At 42.8% G+C, this 15,220-nt stretch overlaps 1 protein-coding gene across 8 annotated transcripts in view; it reads left to right on the forward strand.

Annotated features, from left to right (window-relative positions):
• TRPC4 (transient receptor potential cation channel subfamily C member 4) overlaps nt 1–15,220 on the forward strand; it is a 309,107-nt gene that overhangs the window by 195,612 nt on the left and 98,275 nt on the right. For 2 of the 8 annotated variants that reach the window (XM_078386688.1, XM_078386692.1), the window contains exons 1-3: nt 2,520–4,893; nt 5,251–5,349; nt 13,583–13,987. In XM_078386688.1, the coding sequence (XP_078242814.1) occupies nt 13,610–13,987 (378 nt within the window). In that variant the 5' untranslated portion in view covers nt 2,520–4,893; nt 5,251–5,349; nt 13,583–13,609. Of the gene's footprint in view, nt 1–2,519; nt 4,894–5,250; nt 5,350–10,942; nt 10,975–13,582; nt 13,988–15,220 lie in introns of those variants that run through there. The other 6 variants (XM_078386691.1, XM_072991669.2, XM_078386689.1 and 3 more) reach the window with 5 other exon arrangements.

Here is a 15,220-nt window from a genome sequence, read left to right on the forward strand (position 1 = left end):
ATTCTTTTTAATATTCCCTTTAGAATGCTAAAAAATAAATTTAAAAGTGAATAATACACACACACACACACACTTTTGAACATCTTAAGCCTTCTTTTGACTTCTTAAAACTTCTTTTGATTGACTTTTAGCAGAATTCTCCAGTTTCTTTCAGTGTTAGACATTTTAATGAATCAGTGGATAATGAACCTGGGTCAGATGCAGTCTGCCTTCTCTATCCACTGTCAGAGAGCACAGACTCAAGCAGAATTCTGTGAGTTCTACTCCACAAATACCTACTGCAAGATACTTTCATTTCATTACCCTGGATAAGGCTGAAGGTTCATTAGCCCTTTATTTCCTGCTGCAGTGGTTCCTGGGAAGAAGCGACAATAGTGCATCCTATGGGTGGCGGTTCTTCAGGAGGCACCCTGGAAAGCGTATAAAGGGCCATGTGACTACCACCCCCAGAAAGCATTACAGCAGGAAACAAAGGCCTAGAAGGAGGGCTTGTTGCCAAGGGTTTCAACAAATCAAAGGATTGTGTCCATGGGTGGTAAATATGGACGGTAAATATGTTACATGCCATTAACTGGAGACAGCAGGATATAGTTGGGATATAATGGATAGTTTGATGTGTAGAGGGTTATATTTTTAGATGGCTGTTTCCCATGGTGCACCATCCTCAGCAAACTGAATTATTTGGTATACAGTATATTCAATAGAAGTAAAAGTCATTTTCCACATATCCTCAGCATTTCTTTGCTTTCAAAAATGATGTTTTCATAGATTGTGTATTTCCTCAACACTTCTATTGCAGCTATCTCAATCTTGTAAATATACTTACAGTACTTGCAAACTTGATTTAAACTGTCGCACTGAGAAAATTGATTTTTAAAAAACGTACAGTGGTGCCTCGCATACCGACGTTAATCTGTTCCGGATTAATCATCGCTATGCGGAAACATCGCTAAACGGAATGGAAAAACCCATAGGAACGCATTAAACTTTGTTTAATTCGTTCCTATGGGGGATAAACTCACCGTTCAGCGATGTTCCTCCATAGGGGCGGCCATTTTCGGTGCCTCTAAAACGAGGCAGCACAGCGGGTCGGCCATTTTGGAACCGCTGACCAGCTGACCGAAAATGGGGCCTTTGGCATTTTCCCCCAGCTGAGTGGCGGGGGCTTCAAAGCCCCGCCGCTCAGCTGGGGGAAAATGTTGGCAGTCGGCGGTGGCTTTGGAAGGACCCCAAAGCCTCCGCCGACTGCCGACATTTGCCTTCCGAGCTCTCAAAGGGCTTCCCCCACACACATTGGAGAAAGCCCTTTGAGAGCTCGGAAGGCTCTTAGCGGCGGTGGGGACAGGGTAGGGGGTGTCCGGATAGCTTCCAGGCGAAGCACTGGAAGCCATCCAGAACCCCCCTGCCCCCGCCCCCGCCACTTGGAGCCGCCCCGTGCCCGGCTAGCACGTCTGAGAGGCAGTGGAGAAGCCTTCCTCCGAGGCCTCTCGGACGCGCTGGCCGCAAAAATGCTGACCAGCCCGTCCGAGCGTCGGCGGCGGAGCCTTCCCCCTCCTCCCGCCTCTGCCCGACCCACCCCTCACCCTCATCTCCGCCGCCGCCGCTGGGTTTCGGAAGCCGCTTCCAAAGCCCAGCAGTGGTGGCGGAGAAGGGGTTGAAGGGTTGGGAGGAGGGCGGCCGGGATCCGCCCCCCAGCCGGCTTCCCCTTCCATGGTCGGACTCTCAGGAGTCCGGCCATGGATGGAGTAACCGGCTGGGGGGCGGATCCAAGCCCCTACCACCGCCGCCGCCGCCGCTTGGATCCGGCCCCCGGCCGGTTCCCCTTCCATGGTCGGATCCGGCCATGGAAGGGGAACCGGCCGGGGGCCGGATCCAAGCCCCTACCGCCGCCGCCGCCACCGCTTGGATCCGGCCCCCGCCGCTCAGCTCGGGGAAAATGCCCCCTCCAAAGGGGAATCTCGGCGGTGGCCTTGGAACGACCTTTCGGAAGGGTCCTTCCGAGGCTACCGCCGGCATTTTCTCCCAGCTGAGCGGCGGGGCTCCCGCTCTGCTCGGGGAAAATGCCCCCTCCGAAGGGGAATCCCAGCGGTGGCCTTGGAACGACCCTTCGGAAGGGTCCTTCCGAGGCTACTGCCGTCATTTCCCCCCAGCTGAGGGAAAATGGGGCCTATGGGGAAAATATCGCAAAGCGACATCGCAATTGCTTTTTTGCCATCATTATGTGGGTTCATCGTTAACCGGGGCACTCGTTATACGAGGCACCACTGTACTAGTTAAAATCCTGTTGTTTGTTAGGCATGCAGAAGGCAAATAGTGTAACATTCAGTAGTTTCTAGCTGGCAATTAATGAGTTCCTGCTGGCAAGCATGCACACCCTCAAGAATCCCAGCTGTGACTAATTAATAGCATGGTAGAAGCGAATTAATGCCATTTGTCTTTTGCCTGCATAACAGAGCAACTAGATAGATAGATAGATAGATAGATAGATAGATAGATAGATAGATAGATAGATAGATAGATAGATAGATAGATAGATAGATAGATAGATAGATAGATAGATAGATAGATAGATAGATAGATAGATAGATAGATAAAACTTTATTACGGTCAAAGACCAGCCACAAATAAAACATCAAAATATATAAATATACAGAGATATACAAAAATATTGGGATCAAATTCAAATACTCGGTTCTGAGGTGAACAACAATAGCATCAAAACATCTCCCCTAAAGCAATTCCAGAATTTCTAGCAAACCATGCTCTAACTACAAAGGCTCATCCATTTTTAGGGTCCTTTTTCTAATGCCCATTGCAGCAGTAAGAAGTTTGGCAACCCTATATGTAAGAATGGGGTTGGAGTCAGACAGCAGGACGTGCATACATTGTTGCTCGGTACAACCAGGAAATCAACCAATCAGAGGGGAGACAAGTTCTTCACGTACAGCCTTGTAAAATGTGTACCGCAACAGGACATGTTCAATTGTTTCTATCTGTTGCATTCTATATGGGTAAAGGCGCTCTGCCCAGGGGATCTTTTTATACTGTTCCTCCTGCACTGCTGAAGGTAGTGCATTTAGCCGGGCCAGAGTAAACATCCTTCTATGCCTGGGCTGCTCCAACTGGGCAAAATAAGGTGCTGCTGTGACCTTGTATAAATTATCCTCCCTAAGGTAGAATTCTGGGGCACTGCTTAGCAACAGGATTTTACTCACTAGACATCTTAGAATTTTTGGTATTTCTAATATTGGTATTTAAACAAAAGTAATAAGTAAAGAGCTCGCAGGATCACATGATAATATATCCGACTGTTGAATGTGCAAACTGGATCCATGTAAAATTATTGTGTTGGAAGTGTTGTGAGGTACTCTGGGAATCCAGACCTTATGAGCCATTAGAGTGCCATCTCTTGAAATAAAATGAAAGAAAAATGAAATGAAAGAAAAATGGAAGGGGTAGCAGCATCATTACAAGTCCTTGTAAAATTTTAAGCATCACTTTTCTTGTGCACAAAATTAATGCAGTGATCCTATAGCCATTCTATCTTTGGCATTTCCTTTCTGGTGTATTGAATGTTCGTGGTGAGGATGCTGTTTTCTTGTTTTCCATATTTGTTAGCATACTATTGTTAGGATTTTGGTAGATTTAGACTTTGTGTCTTACATTAGTTTAATTTAACTATTTCTGAGCCTTATAAAATGCATGTTTTTTTGGTCTAAGTCCTCTGACTGTGTTTCGTTCTTCCTTCTTTTCTACTTTTACATTCCATTCACCTACGATTATCTGCACATCCTGCTTGGAACACTTGCATAAAAACTTTCGATCTATTCTCTTTCAGCATCTGTAAAAGGAGCATAGATTTGAGTGATGGTTGTGCTGGTAGGCTTTGCATTATGTGTACTTGATATTAGTCGCTTAGAATTTGCATTATAACCCATAAGTGCCTGTGCTACCTCATACTTCACTATTAGAATGGTCTCATTTTTTCTGACTCAATCATTTCTATAGTAAAACACATTGTAATTACTGTATCTGATTAAAAATGGCCTATTCAAGCCCACTTTAGCTCACGATGCGACTAAATGATGGATTGGGGTGGATTGTGCTGAATGTAGCCACTTCAGATCACACAGAGGTGTGACATGTCATTTGCTGTGATCTTATTTAAATATCAGGTGGTTTTGAGTCAGAAAATCACAATACACCTCAAGTGACTCTATTTGGCACTTCCTCCATTTAAAAGGAAAGCCCAAAAAAGAGGAGGGGGAAAGAAAATAATAACAAAACAACAGAAAATCACCACCACCCCCATCTCCTGCTCCCAGGAGGAAGCTTTTTTAAAAAATTAATTTAAAAGGCATAGTGCATCAGCACTGCCTTACAAGACTTTGAAACAAAATGAAACTTTGCTGAACCAAAGCAGAGTCAGCTTATCCTAAATAAATAAATAAATAAATAAATAAATAAATAAAGAAAGAAAGAAAGAAAGAAAGAAAGAAAGAAAGAAAGAAAGAAAGAAAGAAAGAAAGAAAGAAAGGAAACACCTGACAGGGATTTAAAAAAAGATATGGGTAGATGGTCCAGAGTTTTCAATTTTTCATAAAATTCTTTTTGCTGCTATGTAGAAGTACAGAGACTCACAGAGGGAAATAGCTACAGGTTCCCCAGAATTCACCCCTTTCTCATTCATTGACACTTAAAATTCTCAATAACTCACTCTGATACATTTGTGGAAGAAATAATAAAAAGCATCCATTTACCTATACTTGATTGAAATTACAGACTGCTTTCTTTCTGCATACTTTCTTTAGCTATCGACTGGACAAATCAACAGTAAACAAACAACTGCCTCCAACTCAGAAAAGACAGGGGAAAAGAACTTTGAGCAGAGAGGTAGGGCTCTCTTTGGATTCTAAGGCTGGAAACAATGATTGGTTAGTACAGGTTAGATGGATGCTCATCCCACCCCAGAAGATTCCCTCTCAGTGGCACAAAATAATGCCAGCATGTGAGGTTATAAATAAAACTCCAACAGTAGGCATGCATCTGGGATCGGCTGGTTCACAATGACATGAATGACATGTGGTCGCCAGGAAAAGGATTAAAGCAAGCCATCCCAGAACAGACCAAACAGAAGGACAAATCCCCATGTAGTTGCACCCTTTTACCAAGTATTGTGATGTTTACAGTATGTGTTCCATATCTTGTTTTATAATTTCATCATTCCTTTCTATTGTTGTTGTTGTTTAGTCGTTAAGTCTTGTCCAACTCTTCGTGACCCCATGGACCAGAGCACGCCAGGCCCTCCTGTCTTCCACTGCCTCCCGGAGTTGGGTCAAATTCATGTTGGTAAATATCCTTTGGTCCTTTCCATTACTAACTTTATAAACATGTGTGTCATGAAGCTTTGGATTTTTCTTTCACATTTATGCATATTAGGAGCTCTGTATTTTTTATTTTTTGCTTTATTTCAGTCGCTTGATTAAAAACTGCTACTCTTTCTCAGTAGCCTTCAGACCTCAGAGCCTCACCCTCCAGCATTATTTCTTACTTCACTTTTTGATCATCTCATCATCTATATTACCAGGAGACCTGAAGTAGTACTGGGCCACCTCTGTCAAATATTACACTATATATCGAGGTATCTCCTGATAAAATAGGTGATTTACAATAATATAAATCTATGCATTTAGACAGGATAATTTCTCTGTTTAAAAAGAGATGGTTAACTTTTGAAAGGTTGCCGTTGAGCATCCTTTAGTAAGTTTCATGTGCCAGCTAGAATAATTTATTTAATGATTTGTGTATTATGCAGTTATTTCACCATCTGTAAACCCGGAAAAAATGCATATAATATTTGTAGGAAAATGTCAAAATTTGTCATTAAAATTCTGATACTGAAAAGTTTGACCAGCTGCTAAAATAGATCATTTTCATTAATACAGTAACACACTTCATTCTTTTTGCCAACTTTTTTCCACGTGCAGGCAGAACACTTCCTTCTTAAAGGACTTATTCCCAAACTGTGTGGGCTTTGTGCAGATTTAAAACTGAACTATTTCTGAATATTATCAAATGCATATTTTTTTGGTTCTCTTATCAGTCAGTACTTTCTGTCCTCCCTGACACATTTACCCTGCTATGAATTACATTTAAAACTTCGTCTGGTTAGATCTTCCATTCGTATTAGCAACTTCAGCCCTTTTAATCTGGGCTCCGGAGTCTCTGGAGTCTGCCCCAGCTTCTCTAAATTGCCTCGTGACAGTTACTATACCGTGGGGACTGGGCGAAATAAAAGCCTTTAATCACTGATTTCCTCACTATTATTATGCCATTTCCCTATGTGTAGCATTCTTTTGCCATTAAAAAGAGAAATATAATGATAGCTAAATCAGTAATTAAATCCTCCATCCTTCTGTTCCTTTCTCATGGGCAATAAAACTGGCACGGGAGCAATTCAGCAAAGTTTTTCCATGGGCCAGTGAGAGACAAATCATCACAAATGGCCGAGCCAGGATCACTGGGAAGCAAGGCTGAAGAGGCATAGAGCCATAAGCTGGTGTTGCACTTGCACTTCTACCATCTTTCCCCAAAAATAAGACAGGGTCTTACATTAATTTTTGCTCCAGAAAACTAATTGTGGCTTATTTTCAGGGGATTTTTTTTTCATGTACAACCATCTATATGTATTCAAATGCAGTCGTGTCATTTTTTTTCTTGTTGCTGCCCAATAGTGGAGGGCGGGGTTTCACTGAACTGGGGCTTATTTTTGGGTTAGGGCTTGTATTACGAGCATCCTGAAAAATCCTACTAGGGCTTATTTTCAGGTTGGGTCTTATTTTTGGGAAAATGGTATCACTCAAATGAAGACATAAATAATGGCATATTTTGCTTTGTTTTAAACATGGAAGGATTGCTCAGGAGCAACTGGCTTAGATCCCAACTTTCCATCTTACTTGGAAAAATAGATACCACATTAGTGAAAGATGATAAGTTTCTTATGAAGGATGACTTTCCATATGTAATCTTGTGTTCTTGAATTAAACTGCTTCCTGAGACTTCTGAAATACATACCGGTTTTTTAAAAAATAATCAGTGGGAAGGAATCCTGTTACATATGTAGTTCAGTGTCGCTCCAACAACATACATTTCAGCATCAAATTTCTGCCAGTCAAGAAGTTGATGGTTATTTCTCTTGACTCTTGCCCACTCATATGATTGCTATGTGGCAAGACAAACAAGCACCGCCTTCTTAAAGGGGCAATTTGGCACTGAAAATTATGGTGTTGTAGTTAATGCCAGCAAGCGTAAGCAACATGGCCCTTAAATTAGGGTTGGCATTAGATTGAGGTTGCCATGGCAGCAACATCCCATTCCCTGAGAGTTCTGGGCTGAAAATTAAGAAAAGGGAACCGGTCTTTATGATATCACAAAGGCAGGGCAGGCAAGGACTGTGGTGTTCCATGCTTTGAGCTTCTGCTGCCAGGACCTATGCAACAAGAGGTGTCATGAGTCGTGACACTGGTGCTCCACTCCCTTCCCCTTCCTCTAAATAGCATGGGGGTGTATATTGTACACTTATGCTTCAACAGCACCTCATATGTGAAAATTGTGCTTCTCCCTCATTACTGCTTTTGCCAAGATGTCTCCCTCACCTGGTGATCTGGGAAACCATAGTGATTCCCAGAGACTTCAACAACCGCTGTAAGACCTGGTAACTCCAGAGAATATATATTAGTACACATATGAAATTATAGGAGCATAGAGTAATGTATTTGGAAAGGGTCTAGGTCATTGGGTTCAACCTTCTACTCAACGCAGGAATCCAATTCGAAGTATATCTGATAGATGGTTGTCTAGCTTGAATTTCTCCACTGTTGGAATGTTCAACACCTCCTGAGTAATTGCTTCCATTGCTGTGTTGGTCTAACAGTTAGGAAAAATCTTCCTGATATTCTGCGGAAATATGACTTCCTGTAACTTGAGCCCATTATTACATCTCCTGCCCCTTACATATCCTGCACTCTGGGATGATCAAGTACATAATCCTGCCCCTCCCCTTGATGATTACCTTTCAAGTACTTGCAGAAATGCTATCATATCTTCATTCAAGCCTTCTTTTCTCGAGGCTAAACATGCCCAGTTATTTCAGTCTTTCCTCTTAGTGCTTGGTTTCCAGTCCCCTAATCTTCCTTGTTGTCCTTCTCTGAACTTCTTCCAATTTGTTGGCATTGTTCTTAAAGTGCAGTGTCCAGAACTGAAAACAGTACTGAATATGGGGCTTAGCCAGTATGTAATAGAGGGGGACTAGCACTTCACAGGATTTGGAGTCTATAGCTCTCTTAATACATGCCAAAATAACATTTGCCTTATTTTGCAGCCACATCACACTGTTGACTCATACTCAGTTTATGATCTATAAAGGTTCAAATATCCTTCTTGCATGCACTGTTAGTGAGCCATGTATCCCCCATCCTGTAACAGTGCATTCAGTTTCTTTTTCCTAGGTGTAGAATTTGACACTTATTCCTATTTAATGTTATTCTGGTTTTTTTTTCAGCTGAGTGTTTGAGCCTATCAAGAACTTTCTGAATTTCTACCCAATTTTGTGTCATCCTCAAATTGCTCATCTAACCATTTTGTGTCTCGGGGGGGGGGCAGTGATTTGAGGGAGCCCAAGCTTTTCTGATTGAGCTTCAGTATATTTCAGTTATAGGCAACTTTTGTACATAAGGCAAATTGGGCCCCAAAGGCTGATACAGCTACTCAGCCAGGGCTTTTGGACAAGGGCTCCACCAAAGCCACATCTTTCAGAAGGAAGTGGGTCTGGAGTCCTACTGATCTGTGGCCTCAAAAGACATGGGCCACAGGAAAGGTACACATTGCCCAGATTGTCTGTGCACTCAAACATTGCTTCAAGGTGGTGACGCTCATGAGATAGGGAACTCAACCAACTCCTGCAGTGCTTTCTTGTTTTTTTTTATCCATATTTCCTTTGAAGAGAGGATGGGAGATGAGCGAAGCTGCCCCAGTAGCTCTGGGGACTGGGCGGTTTCATATGGATGTTAAATAGGTGTGGGAGACAAGATGGAATCCTCTGCGAGGGACACCAGGCAGAACAGGTGGCAAGTACCAGAAGTAAATCGGTAGGCATCATAGGCGTCTTTAGGATTTCCTTGCCAGTTTTTACCTTTGGAGGAGCAAAGACATCCAACTGCGCTCCGTGTCTCACTTTTATCTGGAGGTGAGAAACCTTGTAGGAGTTGCAAATTTTTTGGCAAGGTGTTTTGTCAAGTCAAGACATTTAGAAGCAGCAAATGCAAACCATCTCATTTAAAAACCTGTCCTAGTCCTAACTGCCACTCAGGAAAAGCCATGCCCTAAGAGAAAGGTCTTCGCCTGATTGCAGAAGGGCAGCAAAGATGGGGTCAGCCTGGCTTCTCTTGGGGGGGGGAGTTGCAGAGTCTGGGAGCAGCCGCAGAGAAGGCCCTCTCCTGGATCCCCACCAAGCACGCCTGTGAGAATGGTGTAACAGAGAGGAAGGCCTCTTCAGGGGGTCTTAAAACCCTGGTAGGCTCACAGATAGGGTCTTTGACCTACCTTGGATCCAAGCTGTTTATAGCTTTATGGGTTAAAACCAGCAGTGTGAATTATGCTTGGAAACATATTGGCAGCCAGTAGAGCTGCTGTAACCAGCCCCCATTAACAATACGACTGCCACATTTTGGACCTGGTAAAGTTTCCAAACACTTTCCAAAGGAAGCCCCATGTAGAGCGCATGACAGTGGTCCCTGTTCCTTAATCTGCCTTTACACTGACCAGGAGCACCTTTGTCTCGTCTGAATTAAGTTTCAGATTATTCACCCTCATCCAGTCCATTACTAACACCAGACACTGATCTAGAACCAAAACAGCTTCCTCGGATTTAAAAAGGAGAGAGAGAGTTGGGTGTACAGGTGACAATGAAGCCCAAAATTCCAGACAACATCTCACAGTGGTTTCATGTAGATGTTAAATAGCATAGGGGACAAAACAGAACCCTGTGGGACACCACAGTTCAACAGCCAGTGTGTCAGAGAGGAGTCCCCAGCACCACTCTCTGGGTTCTCCCCTCCAGGAGAAGGATGGGAGTCACTGGAAAACAGTATCTCCAAGTTCCATCCCAGAAAGACAGTCCAGAAGGATACCGTGGTCGAGACCTAGCAGAACACACTTCCCCATCCACTCCTCCTCCTGCTTGTGAACATTTCTTTAAAAACAGGACAGGAGGTTTTAAATTACATTAAATTAAAGAGTAACATTACTTGCTAATGACATCATCAGCATTGAGGATGTACAGCTCTGCCAACAGGATTTTAGCCAATATGTATAGACTGTTCTTCAACAGAAAACTGTTTGTTTGAAAAATACAAATGAAAGCAACCCATATAAAGAGAAAGAAAAAAACTGAGCTAATGAAAACATCTTACTGCAAAAGCAACACTTCGTTTAACGTCTATTAAAAACAACAGATGATCATACATAATGTAGATATTTCTGAAGTTAATCTCTCATAATCACCTAATAAACATTATTTAACACATTTTCACATTATTAGCTGAAACTTATATAATGCCAAATAATAAATATGTAATCAGTCATTTATCAAACTGTCACATTAAAACTAGTCATAATGATATTCAAATTACTGGGAATGCAAAATAAAGATTAATCCTGAAATTTATCATTCAAAGATCTGACAAATACTACCCATTTTTCAATAAGATTTGTTGCAAATGATCTGGATATAGTAAATTAATCTTGATGACATTACCTCAGGTTCTGAAGGGGGAGAGTCCAATAAACACAGAGCAATATTCTTTTTTTCTTCCAATAGGGAAATCTTAGCAACAATGAGTAAATTTTAACTATTCATATATCACTGTTTTCTATATTCTTTCAGATAATAAAGACAAATTCAAAAGGGATGCACAGGTAATTGTTTCTCAGAATAAAAAAAAGAATACCACTATGATTTAATTTTCTCACAATTCCAGACTTTACACACATAATCAGCACTTTTTTCTCCGCACCTCCAACACTAATCATGCACCAATCCATTTATCATCTTTTTCTTACAGAGCTGCAACTGCTGATAGAATGTTTCAGATAGATTCTTTTTTAATTTTTGTAATTAAATAATTTCCAACCTCAACTTCTCTTTGTTTGCCAACCTCCATAGGTAAAGATATTCTAAATCACATTAACAGTTTACTTGATTAGTTCATTTCTGAATTCATATATTTTCTATCAGTCTTACATATCAAATTATTATTGGTTGCCAAGTGTACTTCTTTAATTAGGATTATTCTCCGACTGAATCATGATTTCACTTGTATATATAATTTTATATATAAATACTGTGTATAAAATATATATATGTTTAAATATATATATGTTTGAAATATGGTGCTGGGGGAATGCTTTTCACCCTGGAATGCTAGAAAGACAAACAAATAGGTTCTAGATCCAATCAAGCATGAACTATTTCTGTAATCAAAATTGTTGAAACTGCGGCTGTTCTACTTTGGGCAAATCATGAGAAGGCAGGATTCCCTGGAAAAGACAATAATGCTAGGACAGGTGGCAGGAAGCAAGAAAAGAGGAAAACCAAATATGAGATGAGCCAAATCCCAAAAGGAAGCCACAAGCATGAGTCTGCAGAAGCTGAGCAGGGCTGTTAAATATTTTGGAGACTGTTCATTCATGGGGTTGCTATAAGTCAGAGTGGAACTTGACAGCACATGATAACAACTAAGAGAGAGAGAGAGAGAGAGAGAGAGAGAGAGAGAGAAATGATTTGAAAATCCTGGAAGGGTTGGTGGTGGTGGAATCTTTGTTAGAGCCATATTTGTGTTTGATGGAGTTCTGAAGGAATAGGATGGGTGATTATTTTCTCCACTTCTTCTCCTAAAGCCCAGGGGGTTGTCTCCCATGCTGTACTGGATGATTTGGAGCATGTCTAAAACAATAAAGGTGCTACAAATGTTTAAGGGCTGCTGGGTAAGTGGGAGTTGGGGGGGAAATCACCACCCCACTCCCTTCTTCCAGTGGAAGCCTCACCTTACCTTGCCACAAAAAAAGAGAAAAGAAAAGAAACACTTTCATTCATGGAAAGCTTCTTCTCTAATCTGTACAGTGGGCCCTAGACTTCCGGAATTAATCCGTATTGGAACGGTGGCTGTAGGTTGAAAAGTCCATCGGTCGAGGGTCCATTTCCCATATGAATGCATTGCAAACCATGTTCCAGCCAAAGAAAAAAAATCCCGGGCTTCCAAAGCTGCACCCGCTGCCCTCTGCCTTCTGTCCTCACTGCCCTCTGCCTCCTGTCCCCGCGGGGACAGGAGGCAAAGGGCACCAGGGACAGGAAACAGAGGGTGCAGCTTTGGAAGCCTGGGAAACCACTCCACTCCCACTGCTGGCTTTTGACTTCCCGGGCTTCAAAACCCCCTCCGCTGCCCTCTGTCTCCCATCCCCATTGCCCTCTGTCTCCTATCCCTGTGGACAGAGGGCAGTGGAGGAGGTTTTGAAGCCCGGGAAGCTGAAAGCCGGCAGCGGGCACGGAGCGGCTCTCGGCTTCCCGGGCTTCCAAAGCTGCCCCCACTGCCCTCTGCCTCCTGTCCCCGCTGCCCTCTGCCTCCCATCCCTGTGGGGATGGGAGGCAGAGGGCAGCAGGGTCAGGAGGCAGAGGGCAGCGGGGGTGGCTTTGAATTTCCTCCCCTTTCACCCTGCCTTTTGTAAGTTGAAGCTCTGGCTGCAAGTCGAACCAAAATTATGCAGCCGGGGTGTTTCATACCTCGAAATTTTCGTAAGTAGGGACCTCCGTAAGTCAAGGGTCCACGGTACTGATCTGTCATGTCTCTCCTTTGGTCCAGTAGGACTGTTGTTCCAATTTTATTCTTGAATTTGCCTCACACCTCATGGATTGGCTCCAAAATCCTTTAGGGATGCTTTCCTTGCATAGCTTGCAGTTGTGATAGTAGTTGCAAAATTCAGGCCAAAGCAGAAGTTGCGGTTCTGCAAGTGCAATTGTGCAACTTGTTGCACAATCGGTTGTGCAGTCCTTTTCTGCAATCTGGCATGTAACTCCCCACAGACTTCCACAGACAGAAGTTTATGCTCTGCCAAGCAAAATAGCATTTCAGCCAGAAGTTAAATGAAGGGCAAATTGCTCAATATTTCTAAAATAAATGTGAAGTTCATAGACTTGTAAGCACACATATATACACAACACACTCATTGAGGATGGATGAAGTCCTTTTGTATGTACCATTTCACTCTTTTTAAAAAATTGAATTCCAAGTACTTAAAGAGTCTGTAAACATAAAAAAAATAAATTAATGGGATATTTGCCCCTTGCTTTTTCTACCAGTGGGTTACATAAAAAGCTTTGGAATTTTAATTTTAATTAATTTCTCTCTGACTAGAAATGGCATATAAAACTTAAAGATTCTTTAATAAAAGCATTTGTTGTATAAAAATGCCATCTTACTGTACTATATTCCAGGAATGTGCCTCTGATGTCCTTTCTCTTCTGTTGCAGAAAGACATGTCTAGGGTGGTATGAACAATGGCCCAGTTCTATTACAAGAGAAGTGTCAATGCCCCCTACAGAGATCGCATCCCTCTTCGCATTGTACGAGCTGAATCTGAACTCTCTCCAGCTGAGAAAGCCTATTTGTGTGCTGTGGAGAAAGGAGATTATGCCAGTGTGAAGCAAGCCCTGGAAGAAGCGGAAATTTATTTCAAGATTAATATTAATTGCATTGACCCCCTTGGAAGAACGGCTCTCCTTATTGCAATAGAAAATGAGAACCTGGAACTCATAGAGCTGCTTTTGAGCTTTAACGTCTATGTCGGGGATGCCCTGCTGCATGCCATCAGGAAGGAGGTGGTCGGAGCTGTTGAGCTGCTGCTAAATCACAAGAAGCCAAGTGGGGAGAAACAGGTATTTGGAGAAGTTTCTGTTTTGTGAAATCGTGCTGATTAATCAGCCACCATCTGAAAATGCCCCTACGTAATATTTTAATGTACTGACCAAATGTTGTTTGTTAGAGCAAATAACAAGAGCCATCGCTGTTGTCATCATCATGGTGTCATTACGTTGCACATTTAAAAAATACTTTCGGTAGCACTTCCTTGCCGGAAGAACATAAATTATTACTGGTGAAGTTTTTCTAACATGACATTTCCCTTAACAACTAGCTGGTTGTAAGCCCTACTCAGCTCTGTGGAATTTACTTCTCACTTAAACAGAAATAATGGGTGTTAACATGAATCAAGGATTTTCTATTTGGAAATCCACCTAGATCTCCACTGGAAGATATGTGCCTTCATTTTCCAGTGTGCTTATCTGACCTTCATACGTTGTCAGAACAAACCAGGGTGCATTGGGGGGAACAAGGTGAAAAACATAATCTTGCATCTAATGGGTGGGGTTATGTTTGAAGTGTAAACTGTTTTATTTTGTGTCGAATTGTCGCTATAGGAATTAATGACCAGAATGGGAATGTTCTATAGCTGTGGTCCCCAACCTTTTTGGAACCACTGACCAGTTTGGGGGGCAGGGGCTCCCCCCCCGTACTTGTGGGTGGACATGGCATGTTCATGGGGGCGTGGCACACTCACTGATAGGTGTGGCACACTCTTGCACATGCACGGGTGAGCAGGTAGCTCATGGATGGGTGTGGCGCACTTGTGCACGTGCACAGATGGGTGTGGGGCACTGACGAGTGAGTGAGGCACACATGTGCATGCATGCGAGCACCATGCCCACCCACAAGCACACCACACCCATCCGTGAATGCGCCCACTCACCTGTGCATGCATGCGAGCATGCCACACACACCATGTGTACATGCGGGGTGACAGGAGAGCCGTCTCTGCAGCCCAGTCCTGCGAAGCCCACAGACTGGCACAGGCGACTGTGGATTGAGGACTCCTGCTCTAGAGGAGTGTCTCCTAACCTGGGGGTTGTGACCTCCAGTGGGGTCACAAAGTGGTTTTGGGGGGGTCAAGGGTCACCTTTTGTCTGTTATAGGCCTTGTAAAATAATTTCTTCCTTGATCTTTCAGAGCACAATATTGAAGTTAGCATGTATGTGTATGTATGAAAAACAGGCCCTTTGGGGGAGAAAGAAACTACTGCTTTCTGAGAAAGGATGTCTTTATCCCATTAAAAT

Source organism: Pogona vitticeps, chromosome 2 (assembly GCF_051106095.1).
Source record: "Pogona vitticeps strain Pit_001003342236 chromosome 2, PviZW2.1, whole genome shotgun sequence".
Lineage (NCBI taxonomy): Eukaryota > Metazoa > Chordata > Lepidosauria > Squamata > Agamidae > Pogona > Pogona vitticeps.